General features: G+C 41.0%; 1 protein-coding gene across 1 annotated transcript; it reads right to left on the bottom strand.

Moving 5' to 3' along the window:
- Positions 1-1,252: 1,252 nt before the first annotated feature.
- Positions 1,253-13,526, bottom strand: tefb (TEF transcription factor, PAR bZIP family member b). The gene is given in 5 exon segments (XM_034142796.1): positions 1,253-5,251; positions 5,999-6,201; positions 7,722-8,232; positions 8,235-8,354; positions 13,315-13,526. Coding segments are annotated over 4 exon segments (1,017 nt in total). The 5' UTR covers positions 8,322-8,354; positions 13,315-13,526; the 3' UTR covers positions 1,253-5,035.
- Positions 13,527-14,625: the final 1,099 nt, after the last annotated feature.

Below are 14,625 nucleotides of genomic sequence, written 5' to 3'. Positions count from 1 at the left end.
CTAGCCAATAGAAGTGCAAGTGTTACATAGTGATGTCACTATCTTTTGCAAGTAAACAAAAGGAGTCCAATGGAGTCAGTTAACTTATAACGATATATCAATTTTAATTTATTAGTCTATTTATATTTTGAGGTATCTCAATGTGAATTTGTAAAGTAACTAAACCTGTAAAATAAATAGTAGTGGATTAAAAAGCTCAATATTGGCTTATAAAATGTAGTGGAGTAGATGTATAAAATAGCATAAAAGGAAAATCCTTACTAAAAGTACCTGAAAAATGTACTATATTAGTAAATACACTTCATTACATTCCACCACTGTTAAACCTCGGTTTTAATATTGAACATATTGCAGATCAAAGCTGATGAGAAGTAAACCCCCTGAGCTCCTGTGAGAAGCCTCAGTTTGAGCTTTGTGGCGGTAAACAAACTCAAGTGATGTTTGATCAATAATTCAAAGCAAAGCTGAAATTCTCAAATGGTGAGTATCCAGATTGCTCCCCGCCCACCTCAGCTGGATGCGTCCCAGCAGATATTACATTAAATGTCATCATGGAGCGCTCTCTGTGAACGCTCTATAGTAACATGCAGTGGTGTGACATTAACATGCATGGCTGGGCTCCTCCTTGGCTCTCCTCCACGTCTTGCTCGCCCACGCACTGCATCCCTCCCTCTCTCTGATCACATGGTTCTAGCTGCATCCCTGTTCTCCATCTTGTTTGCACCCCTCTCCAATTCTCCCTCCCTCTCCTTCTTCTCCATCCCTCTCCTTCTTCTCCATCCTTTCCAAACACCTGATCCTTTCCTCCCTTTTGTCCCCCACCCCTCCCTAATTCCCAGAGCCCCTCCTTTTTGATTTTCTTTCCTCCTCACACACACACACACACACACACACCCACACACACACACCCACACACACACTCACACACACCCCCATCCTGCTGGTCTTTGAAGCTGCTGTTACGCAACGCTGCTCCCCAGTGTGTCGATGTGATCATTACGCAACATCTCCTACTCCTCTGGAATACTGATGAGCAGCAGGACCAATGGAGGGGCTGTAAAATAAACAACTGGTCGAAGGGAAGTCATGGGGGATTGTGTATTTGAACATATGCATCAAGGTTAGGTTAAAAAACTAGGAGAAAACGTCTTCATCCGTGCACCAAACTGCTGCTTTCTTTTGTCTCTTCATCTCTCGGCACTACTACATCTGCCGCAGCTGGCTGATGACTCAGGCAAGGTCAAGCAAAAGAGCCATGAAATCTCAATTTATTTTCAATTGCATGATACAAGATACAGTTAGGACATAGTACTGCATCCTATACATGGTTAGGACAATACAAAAACACTTAACGAAAATCATGTTTATATAAAAAAAGGGGGAAAATAAACCACAGCTTAGAAATAAATTGACTTTTAAATATTCTTCCAGGTGTTTTAAAGCTACTTCAAAGTCATTATTATGATGCAGCAACCGTTTTAGGCTAGAAAACAGCTAATTTAGACCTTTATAGATCACTCATTTGTGCCAACTACAGGCCAAAAACAACAACAATGTACACCTGTGCTACCTGCAGGTAAAGTATTACAGCTGCAATTATTATAAGCTTTTTGTATGAGACACTTGTTACACAGCAAATATAGATGTCAGTAAACACTTTCATTCTCTAATTCCTAATATTGAAATGCTGATTTTAAGCATGCTCTGGATGATGTTGCTGTGAAACAAATGTGTTATTTTTTTTAAACTAACTGGCGATAATAGAGTTTATATTTCAAACCTCCAACAGACACAAAGTAAATGGCTCCTTTTGATGAAAAACACGCTGTTGTAAAACTTTTTTCCTAAATTAGTGCTCAGGTAAAGACGCTAGTACTGTTTTTGTCTGTGGGAGGCGACCGAGCTGCAGATCTTAACTGCTGCTGCTTTCTTCATTACCTATTGGTTTTACTACTAGCTAAATTAAAATGTGCAGGCTTGAGAGTTACTAGCATGAAGAAACGTTGCTACATACTGTATCCAGTACTTAAAGAATCCGTATTTGTGTCTTCTAAAATAATCTCTTGGCCTGTACCCAGTGGCTGACTGCCCATCGGGACGTTCGGCACGAATCCCGATGGGCCGGTCGGATAAGTAACTAGCACCCCCCCCCCTCGTTGACAATTTACTAGCGGTATTTACTTGCATGCAATGGGGCTGGTCGGATAAGTCAGTCACTAGCACCCCCCGTTGTCAATTTATTAGCGGTATATAGGAAACTAGCAGACCGAAGTGGGCCGGTCGAGAGTCCCGGGCTGATTTTTAGTCCCAGTCCGCCCCTGCGGAATGTGGCTTTATACCAGGACATTTTACTACATCTTGTTCCCTCGTCTCCAAGACAATGGTTTCATAAATATGTTTTTGCCTGGAATAAGATCTGTGATTAACACAAGATAAAGAGATTTACAAATGTTTTCGTCAGTAAATACATCACTGCTGAATGTCTGAAGCTTCTATAAAAACAACGGTTGCTAACAAGTGACTAAATCAGACTACTAAACATCACACCGAACATTAGCCGCCTTTAGCTTAGCAGTGGTGACGGGAAGTTCCTTATCATTTTTACTTCTGGGGATTGCATTTATTCCTAAAAAATGGTATTAATATGTGGAGATTTTCCTGCTAAACCAAACGTCTTAATCATAAACATTTACCACAGATCTTATTTTCCGAAATCCAATGAAAAAATCCCATTGGCTTTTTGTCGAGGGAGCCGTTGCGATGCTAACTTCAGGGTCAGCCTACAAATATACGTCATCACTGCACCGCTCTTTTATCAGCCTGGCTGCTGTTGTAGAACATTTTAAACATAACTTAACGGTTGCATTCATCAACTACATTGATGTATAAAATGCAGTCAAAGCAACATAAACACGTTGCTAAGAAATGTCACGAAATCATCAGGAAACAAGAACACACAAAATCAAAAGCCGACCCAGTGTATCTAGATATAGATCCATGTTTAGTTAATAGAAAACAATCCACACAGTGATCAAAAGATGTTTTCTGCTGATGTTCGCCCCAAGGTCAAGCACTGCTGCATGAGGATAGGTGGCGCTATGCAAGTCGTAAACACAAGAGATCATAGCAAACTTCTGACAGAACTGTACAATAGACCATCAACGTACCCATCCAAAAACATATGGAGTTTTCAGTGATGGTTTACAGACATAAGTACACTTTGTGTGAAATATTCAGTGGAATAACAAAGACAGGTCACTGGGTTTCATGCATTAGGATCCTGGACTACAGATCTAAACTGGAAGCACAAATGACTTTGGGGCATGTCTATTCAGTACATCATAATACGTTTACATACATCACTGAAATAAAACGAGCATTACATAACAGAGTATTATTGCCACATTTTTTTTTCTTTCCAAGATTATTACGCCGATTATGAGCACAAGCCAAACCGAGCACGAAATGTGCATCAGCCAAAGACATTTGAGCTATCGAGTCCCATAACAGTCTGAAATCTATTCAATAATTTAGAAATTCAGCAACCCAACGCATCCACTCGGAGTTCTGCCAAATGGAAATAAGCTGCTTTATGTGCTTTCTGCTTCCAACCCTGCTAAACGTTATATCGTTTAAAATAGGAAGTGTTGGATGAGGTAAATAAGAGTGTCTTTTCTCTGTGATCAGACACATGCTGAATGTATATATATATATATATAGAAACAAAACAAAACCAATAAAACTATACATCTGTTCAAACATCCAAAAGCACAGTTTACCCTTTGATTTCCCTGCAATGGTTTCATTATAGAAGTATTGTTCCTCAAAGGAAATGATCTGACATGTTATACATCAAAATCAACAGATGCATTATTACCATCAGAATAAATACAGCACTCATTTGGCAAATATAGGAATAATATCGAGCTTATAGAGACAGAATCTCAGTAAATAAAGAACCATATTTACAAAGGTTTGTTTTCGAAGCAGTCGACTTTGGGCTTGGTTAAATCTTTAAAAAAATAAAATCCAGCTGTCACTACATTAGACCAGACAGGCGGAGGCTCTAGCGCCCTCTACCTGCAGTGTGCAGTAAAATAAACTCTCCTACGCATGAGCATACCCCCCCCACTGGTGAGGGCCCATCAGATTATGCCTTTAACCTACAAGAAATACATCTCTCTTTCTATAATCTTCTTTTCAAAGGAAACCTGTCTTATCCTGTGAAGTCTCTGGAAGCTGATCTGAGGTCAGTAGAAAAAGGAAACCACATCACAGTAGCTTTAAATTGTAGGGCATGCATGTTTTTCCCCCGAATAAAAAATCTATGTGTCTCCCATGGTGTTATACGGTAGATTTAAACACTGTGGCCCGGGGACACGACTACATACACAAAGAGATTTTGTGTTGATGTGGAAGAACTGTGAGTGAATCACTCATGTTCTCCTCCTTTCTGCTTCCTCCCTCTGGAAGTACCTGATTCTTTCTCCTGCTCCTTCATCATCTGCTCCTGTCGTCTTAGCTAGAGTGTTTAAAAGGAAGTACAGACACGACACAAACACGAGTGCAACACGAGGAAACTTGAGGGACGGCAAAGTGTGCACCACACTAAACACAGGACTTCTAAACTGACATGCTTTGGTCCACTAAGAAGAATAAGTGCTGTGCAGTTGTAAAAAAACTGATTTGTGATTCATTTGTACCGCTTTGCTCAGATTTCCTGACTTTTCTGTGTGTTTGACCACGGGAGTGTCCTCAATCTTCCTCTCTGAGTGTGTAGGAGCCAGGCGCTCTTCCACAGGCCCTCCTGCGGCCCCCGCTCCATCACGAAGCCTCGCCGCCTGCCAGTGTGTGTCTGAAACTCCGGACCTCGCGTCGGGAAAACACACCCGGAGCTCGACACATGGACTGGAGGTCGGCGAAGATGCAAATTTAGATTCCCTTGGTGGTTGGTGTCCGTGTTGAATTCTGCGGGGAAGGGAGTTCTGCTTTTTGTCTCATTGATACATTCATGTTTTTGGTGTTAATGAGTTGTTTACAGCGGGCCGTACTTGGCCTCGTATCGGGTCAGCATGGTCTTGCATCGTCCGCAGTCTTTCCGCAGCTCGGACACTTGCTGCCGCAGCGCCGCGTTCTCCCGCTCCAGGAAGGAGGCGCGCACCGTGATCTGGTTCTCCTTCAGCCGCCGCGCGTCACGGGAACGCTTCGCCGCCACGTTGTTCTTCTTCCTCCTGGACCAGTATCTGTCATCCTGCGGGGAAACGAGAGAGAAAGTGAGCAGTATAGTTGATATTAGCAAAGGGATTTGAAACAAACGAACATCTGTGTTGTGAAAACATCCCCCTCTATCTTTGATCTCTAATCCACCGCTCTGTTTGCAAACGCTTTAATCTTCACCAGGACGAGAGCACCACGACCCACTGAGTCACACTTAGCTGTCCTTTTTGGTGTAAAAGATTATGTCACCATGGTGCTTCTAAGTATGTGTATGCCATGGTGATATGTATAATCAATCAATGTGTTACTCATGTGAAATGCAATGTTTACATGCTGCTCTAACACAACCATTTCCAAAATTGGGATCATTAAACAAATGAATAATACATTTAAAAAAATTAAAATAATGTCAACATATTGTTTTATTATTATTATTATTATTATTATTAGAAATAAGGTGTGTGATTAGTTTTTGGAATAAGAATACAAATTGTGCAGCCACTATTATTTACATTATTGCTTTTTTTAAATGTAATTTAAAAAATGTGAGTACTTTGTTTATTCAGTATTGTTACTCAATAGATATACATGTTTTTACTGTTGATATGTATAGATGTAATGTTTATGAGTATTTTCCATTTTTGTTAAATGCATTGTTTACAAAACAATTTCCCAAATTTGGATCAATAAAGTAAAATTTATCTAAAATGATTATTTCTAGGTCTCACAGTCGTCAGTTTAGGTATAAATAAACGTGTTTTCTTTATATAAATACGCCTACCTTCTGCTCGTTGGGAACAAACACTTTCTTGGCCTTCTTGATCATGGGCTGGGGCTTCAGCTCCTCTTCGGAGAACTTGTGTTTGCGCGGGTTGAACAGCTCCCCCCCCGGCACGCTGGACAGAACCAGGTCCGTGGGGTCCGGCTGGAAGTTAATGTCCACCTCGATGGCTTCGGGGTCCACGGGGGAGGGGGTGCGGCGCTCTGCGGGGTACCGAGATACAAAGTTAGCTTGGATATAAAAGAGGACACTCCAATAAAGCAAAAATACTACATATATGGCAAATCAGGGGTTACCTGTCCGATCCCACCCCCTGCATACATGTCAAAGTGTGTCCTTGGGGAACATACATTGTTTCCATAGGTCTAAGGTAATGCAGTGTAAGCCTCAGCCAGACACCATGGAATAATACTGTAGGTGCCATAACGCTACTTAGCCCAAGTTCATTATTTGTATTATTATTATTTGTTTACGTCACTTTTATTTGTTTGTTGAGCACTTCCGGTAAATGTCACAGGGGTGTGGTTTGGTTAGATAAGTCACCTGTTTGATGTCGAGTGCGGATGACAGAGGGTGAGCTTGTGCTGTCATTCTTTCTGTTGATCTATTGTTGTGTTTAAGCATTGACACGTGTGTATAATCTTCCTTCTCCCTTGTTACGTTTTTGAGTAACCTGTATAGTGAATGTAGTGAAGTAAAAAGTACCATATTCACTTCTAAAATGTTGTGTAGTATCAAGTAACATAAAAAGATGATAGAACAAGTACCGTAAAATTGTACTTGAGTAAACGTATTTCACTGCTTCCACCACTCGATGTTTATATAGTCAATGTGACTTGTCAAGTATTCTCAAGAGAACCCACCAACAATATTCTGGGTAGTGAAAGTCAAACAAAGTGAGCTTTGTTGAAGGTAGAAGACAAACTTTGTAATTTTTTTCCAGGGACAATGCAATGGCACACTCTGTGTCTTTTGCTCATAGATTGTTCAACAAGAAATGTGTTTCTTTCTCAATATAGCACTGTAAATGTCTGCTTTTAGTTGCAGGTTCCTACACAACAGTGATGTGCAATAGACCGCACGCTGGCCATGAGCTCAAAGGTCTGTGACCTCATGTGTAATGTTAGTTTACGTTATCCCAGCATCTACAAGACAAGAGCAAATAAGACACTACAGCACCTATACAAAGACACCTAAACAACTACATGGAGCTGAAACAAATGGCATTCTTGCTGTTAGTCACAGAACTTAAAGAAGACATATAATGCTTTGTCTGAGGTGTATATCAGTATGTAGTGTCTCTACTGGGACATGTCTCCGTGCTTTAATGTTCAAAAAGCTCTTTATTTTTCTCACACTGCCTGTGCTGCAGCACCTCTTTTCACCCTCTGTCTGAAACCAGAGCCCAGTCTGCTCTGATTGGTTAGCTGGCCGGCTCTGTTGGGATTGGTCAACAGCTTAGAGATCCCTCGCCCCTTAGCCTATCACGTACAATGTGTTGGAGTGCTAGCCAATAGGAGCGCCAGTGTTACAAAGTGATGTCTCTTTGTTCCCGAAGTAAACAAAGGAGTCCAATGGAGGCGTTTCAGGTAAACAAGTCATCACAACATCAAATATAACGTGTTAAAAATGTCTATTTGAAAGGATGAAAGGTGTCTAAGTGGCTAAAGGAAGCAAAGGAAGTGTATATCCAAAAATAAAATACAACGTCTCTATTTCTCACCTGTTTTTTTCTCTTTCACTTCCACTTTCACTTCCTGACACAACGTCTCCTCCTCTGGTCCTTCCTCTTCCCCTTCCTCCTCCTCCTCCTCCTCCTCCTCATCCTCTTCTTCTTCTTCTTCCTCTTCTTCTTCTTCTTCTTCTTCTTCTATCTTTGCCGGTAGTAGCGTAGTGACCGTCACCGGCTCCTCTGGCTCTGAGGTGACGGTCGAGGTGGCGGAGGCCGAGGGGGAAGACGCCGAGGCGGGGACGGGGGCGACGGCAGGAGTCGTGGTCGTAGTAGTAGAAGCTGAAGGAGTAACCTTGGGGAGGAATTTGGCTTTGATTCCCACGGAGGCTAAAGTCTTCTGCAGCTCCTCCTCCTCCAGCGTGGCAGGGATCCCGTTCTCCAGGAGGAACTCGTCCAGGTCCATGTACTCCAGGTGGAAGGTCTCCCCATCGTAGGGAATGGTCTTGTCCCAAATGGCAGGGGTTAAGGAAGCTGAAACACCTCCACCAGCACCTGCAACAACAACGCTGCCTTCTCCTCCTCCTCCTCTTCCTCCTCCTCCTCCTCCTCCTCCTCCAGCACTGGCTGCTCCTGCCCCGCCTCCATCCACATCCTCAACGGAGCACAGCTTCTCCTTCTCTATTTCTGCAATAACACAAGAGGATAATAATTAAATGGCTGCGTGAAAGGGCTTTTTGTGCGCACAATGACCATTTTTCACTTCATAATTAATACCAACTGGCTGCTATCCTTCAGTTGAACAATTCAACTGCTGTAATACATCTGTAACTCATATCATTTCAATACTATCACATGGCTGATATCACACTACCTTATACATGCTACACTTGAAATAGTGTTACTGGAAGTGGATGTGTATTTTGAAATTTGTGTAATTACAATTTTTCTTTGTTGATATTTTATGCATGCCTCTTAATTATTATTTTTGATATTTTTAGCTCTTTATTCAATGTAAATGTCCCCTCTGTTGGACGAATAAAGGTATTATGATGGTGATTTGGAGAGGATCAGACAGGTGAGGAGAAGCTCTTTGCATATGGTGGTGAAAAAGGGGGTGTGGTGGCAGTGTCTGAGAAAAAAATGTGGCTTCATCAAAGACTGTGTGGATGAGTTTGAAAGTGAAATCCTAGACTAAACACTAAACACTAAAGAAGGCTTTGAGGAAACCAGCATTAGACGAGGAAAGGCACAGGAAACAAACAATGAGCACAGCTTTCCCCACACATGCACCACCTCACACAAAACACCACCACACACACTGCTGACCCAATTACACACCAGACCAAAATGTCTAATCAAAAAGCCAACATCTCCCTTTTCTCCACGGTTTCTTCACAGTGTGTGTGCGATGCTTGCATGGCTTTAGAAAGGAGTTAGAACTTTTTGTTCTTTTTTGGTTTTTCTTGCAGCCTTGAATACAACTGACACCGTGCAACATATAGGCTACAGTATGCAATGAGAATCCTAATGTGGCCTGATTATTTCATCCTAATGCAAATAAACAGCCCTTTGCATGGATTTGTGCACATACAGTTAGGTTAATAGGGTCAAATCCGCTCGTTTTGGTTTGTTGTTACATTTCGATCTTACCGTCCTCGCCTTCCTCCAGGATGTTAGGAGGAGGAATGTCCATGATCTTCTTTAAAACAAAAGGGAATGATTTCTGCGGAGCCTCTGGTGCCTTGTTGCCCCCAGGCTTCAGCACAACTGTCACCGCAGCTTTGCCAGACATTGTTCCCTGACAGGGGGCGACGTTCCTGAACGGACCGAGGGGTGCCTCCACCAGGCGGGGTGCGAAAAACGCAACAAAAATATCCGCTATGATCCACCACTAAGTGCTGCTTTCAGGCCTGTTTGTCAATATAAAACGATTTAAGGATGCAAAAACAAACACTACACAAGCCCCTTGTTCTCTGTGCCCACCGAGCGCACTCATTGGATATTCATTAGCTGCAAGCCCCGCGCACTCGAGCAATAGTAGAAGCCGATTGGTTCGCAGTGCTGCCCATGTTAATGTGTATTACAGTGTATTGCATTGTTGCTCTTCTAGAAAGAAATTGAGGCTGTGGAACATATTTCCTCAGTTCGACAATTGTGCCACAGAGCTGGCTTCAATTCAAAGGAATATCAATACACGTTATTCATTTAGTGTCAATCAAAGCTGGAGTATTTTTGATAGAAAACATTTTGTAATTTCAAATTATTTGACTTATTTATGTTGCTTGAATAGAACCTTACTCTGTTGTTAATGATTTTTTTTTGTCTATACATTTTATTTGTATTTGCACCATGCAATGTTATTGATTGAAAGAAAGTGGCTCAAAGGCTTGCAAATGACTCGATTAATACCGTTTGTTTTTTTAAAACATTGTTGCTCTTCTTTGTCTGTAGCGTGGTTGTACACCAGAAAATCCTCGACATAGAAATTAATATATGAAACATGTGCAGCCATCATTATCATCTTTAAATTAGACTCTGCGCATACAACCTGCAGACAAGCAGCCTCCAGCGGAAGCAAACTACATCTCCCATGAGCACACTTGTCTCATGACAACACGTTAAATGGCACATACGCACTCGTTCACCCTTGATACACCCTAATCAAAACAACGAAGTCTTTTTGTCACTCGCACATCCTCCAAAAGGAGATACTCGTTGCAGAACACGTGCCCCCGCCCCTCGTGCTCACTTGAATGTACAATCTGTCAGGGGGCGTGGCTTCCGATATTTGGCACATGCTGGCACGAACTGGAGCAGGCAGGGCATCCAGAGGTAACCGAGTTCTTCTGCCTAAAAAATACCTCCTGTAACCACCACCAAGTGTCTCATTTTCTAACAAAAATATCATATTTCGACCAAATGTTTCCAAAATGATAAATAACATTCAATTTAATACATGCCATGTGTCAATCCACATTGTTATTGCCATTATTATGCTATTAAATCTTGCATCAAAAGCTCCCAGTGCAACAACAAAATATGACATGTACGTGCACATCCCTCACAGCAGGATGTTTGGCTTCAGGAACACCATGTTCTTTTTTCTTTGTTTCTTCTACAGATTCGCCAGAGTCACCACCCTGGTAAACAAAGTGTCCTCTGTCTGCTGAGAGGAACCTGCTGCAGCAGTTTAAACACAGAGGGGACTGAAGATCTCACTGTGTTTTGTCAACACTCCCCTCTTATCTATTGATGAATGGCAGGTAGAGAGAAATACCAGCATCTTTGCATGGTGGTGAGTTGGTCCTGCTTGAGCCACTTCTAAACATGTGCAAAATCTTGTTAAACTCCATGCACATTTTTTTTGGGGGCAATTATCCCTTGATTTGATCATTTAAGAGGGGAGGAATCGGGAACATATAAAGTGATTGCAAACATTGTCTTTTGAGTCAACCATGTTACATGTAAGGCTGTTTACAACCTAATACTGTTAGACCCTTTTACACACGAGGTCATGATTTCAGAAATACTGAGTCATAAGTGTAGTGCGAGTCCCCAAGGCCGTACCCAAGGCCGTACCTACCCCCCCCCCCACAAAAATCAAACGCAGTCCTGGTTTCACTCTGTAAGTCAGTATTTAAACTTCACACACACACACACACACACACACACACACACACACACACACACACACACACACACACACACACACACACACACACACACACACACACACACACACACACACACACACACACACACACACACACACACACACACACACACACACACACACACACACACGTTGACTTGCCACCGACCAAACCAGTACAAAAATGTGAAAACCTCCATATTTGTTGTTAATTGTTTCTCCCTGATTGATGGTTTCTATCTAAAAATGCCAAGGTTATTGAATGATGCGGCCACAGGTGAGATGAAAAGCCCAAATTGGAATCAACAGGTTTCTGGAATGTCATGCATGCCAAAATCAACAATAGTGAAGCACCCTTAAGACGGGGAGCAAATTGCTTTGAGTGAGGCACTGCACTTTAAATTATATGTTTTCTACTTAATAATGTTGCACTCTAGTGTGCAATCCAGTTACATCATGATTTGAATAGTGACTGTTTTGTGAGCCTTGAGACAAACACTTAAAAATAACGTGCTGAAGTATAACTTGTACATAGCCTGAGGCTCCAAAGAAGTATCTTTGCATGTGTTCCACTAACACAATATGTGAACATGTTACAGATAAAACAACCTCTCAGATTCTTCTTAAATGTTGAATCTCAATCCCAACATGTCTTACCCGGGGCCTACACTATTAACCCTGCCCTGAAGGGCCCTTGAGTGTTTTATAGAGCGGTATTCAAATTCTTAATTGGAATACAATGAGTTTATGGGATCATTTAGTCAGTTAATACTATACAGTTTTTATAATTTAAAGTTCCATTTGGAGAATAGTAGCATAGTAGGACATAGTGAATAAGAGTAAAGTAGTTTGGTTTTCAGTGTTACAAAGGGTCACTGTTTATACATAGACAATGTATATAGACAGTAATGTTATATGCAGTACAGGGGCACCCCTGAGGCCAGGTGGTCCATGTCACCATAACATGTGATTGTATCTGCTCTAACCCCTGTTCTCTGTCACCTTATCACAATCAGAATACTTAGGTTTACTAACTTGTGTTTTCCTTTTGTTGCTACTGTCAAATATCAGATAAAAATGCCAACAAACAAACAAGAAACGTAAGAAAGTATACAAGAAGAACAGGTGCAAAAAGAGACGAATGATGTGATGAAACTGAGAGTGAGGCTGTTTCAGGGTTGTTACATCAGTTGCAGTTTTTTGGCTGACACACTTTCACTTTCACTTAAAGCTGCAACAGGGTGAACTTCAACATAACAGGAGCATCTACTTTAGTAATCAATACAAGTTCCTGAGTCCAGCAGAAGGAGGGAATGAGATAGAGAAACCAGACTATATCTAATCCTATTGTTATGATCAATTTAGCAGTAGATCATACACCTGGATTTAAGATGTCCACTGTATATCTAATAACTTTAAATACATATATTGGAGTAGTAACGGGACATTTTACTTTAAAAAGAGCAATGCAAGAGTGTTTGATTGTTGTGTTTGACATGTATTGTCATGCATTCTTATTTGTATTCAGTAGTACTTTTGCATAGAAACTACTTTAGGTATCAGAAGTACAGTACCCATTAAGCAGCAGAATGGACACTGATTGGATTATAATCAGCGGTGATGTGCGAAGTGGTCGAGCTAAGCTTATTTTAAGGATACAAGGTTCATTTATTTATGTTATTACACCGATGCAATGCAGTTATAATCATATTTGCTACATAAAGTTAAGAAAGGCAGAAAACATGTTTTATCTCTTCAGCTAATGTACTACTAGTTTATTAATTGGAAATTAATGTTTAGTCACATAAATGCAGTGGAGTAGTGCAATATTAGCTTTAGTTGGCTATAGTAGCATATAATGACTCAATACCCAAATATTTAAGTAGAATAGTATTCAATTTGCACATACAAACTATATAATACCAAGTACAACGCTTTGACACGTTTAAAGTATGTTATTTTTCTCAAATAAACAATAGAAAAGAGTCTTACCGGTGTCCACAAAGTCAGCAAAGCAGAAGGGATATTCAACCAAGGATTTGAGCAGATCTGGCACTTCGTTCCTGTCTCCGAAGAAGTTGTGGCTAGTTGTTGACATGATGAGCAACGGGTGAAATATCTTCTGAAATCTAAAAAGAGTCCAACAGAGTGAGAGTCTCTCAAACTGTGAGTCAGCAGCAGATTCCAGTCACTTATAACCAACTTTCTAGCAAGTCATATCACGGGGATTCATGCATGTGTCCAAGCAAAGAGCGAGGGTAGCCACGCCCCCTCTGGACCACGCTGATTGGATGACAGTGGTGCACGGCTCTGTCAGTCACACCGCGGAGCCAATGAGAGAGCACTGGGCGGGCTCTAACATGAACCTAACAACAACACCGCTCAGCTGAGCACATTTGTTCCCATGCACGCACGGCAGCATGTGAAAGGAAAGTCTGAAGGCTCGAGGCCAGCTGCACGCGAGCTCCAGCGCCATCTAGTGACCGAATAAGAGTAATGCAGTAATAAAACATGGATTTAAAGCAGAAGTTTGTATTTATTTTCAGCTGTGAAGAAGTATTCACCTTTAACTGCTTGGTAGCTTATCCAATAAAAACAATCAGGCTGCACAGTCAAGGTTTAAACCACCCAAAAAGTATTTTCTTGCAATATAATATGCATGTTTTGTTTGTTTTTATTAGCATTTCCAGTATAGTTCATATCTATTTTGCATGTTTATTCATTTAAACATGAATTGTTTTTAGGGTGTTCATATGTCAAGCCTGTGGTGCATTTCTGTTAAATAAACTAATAAATAAATCAACCTGCCCCATGTTTCTTCCTACTTTGCTACTGTGGATTTGCACACTTGCACATATACTTTATATAAGTTTATCTTATATTTGATAATTATTTTTTATATACATGCTGTTTAATACAGTTTTACCATATTCTTTTGTTATTTAAATGTAAACTGTTATTATTCCTGTGTGCTCTCTCCTGCCCTATGCTCCGTTTCCTTTGTCTCATATTGCCGTTGCTGCCCCGCCCGTTAAATTGTCCTACAGGGATTAATAAAGATTTATTTGATCTAATCTTAATCAGATTAGCTAAATAACTTGTAACAAAAACATTAAAGTGAATGTATTTGGCGAAAAAAGTACAACATTGCTCCTATACTTCTACTCCATATACAGTTCGGATTACCATAACATAAAAATACTTAAGTGGCCCTGGTTGTGTGAGTACTTGTCTCTGTTACTTTCCACCACTGGTAGCAATACCACACTGAAGTTATTCAATGCATTACAAGTAAATAGTTCA

This window comes from Trematomus bernacchii, unplaced genomic scaffold (genome assembly GCF_902827165.1).
Source record: "Trematomus bernacchii unplaced genomic scaffold, fTreBer1.1, whole genome shotgun sequence".
NCBI lineage: Eukaryota > Metazoa > Chordata > Actinopteri > Perciformes > Nototheniidae > Trematomus > Trematomus bernacchii.
The sequence above is the reverse complement of the archived record's forward strand: the minus strand, read 5'-3'. Positions and strand labels throughout refer to the sequence as shown.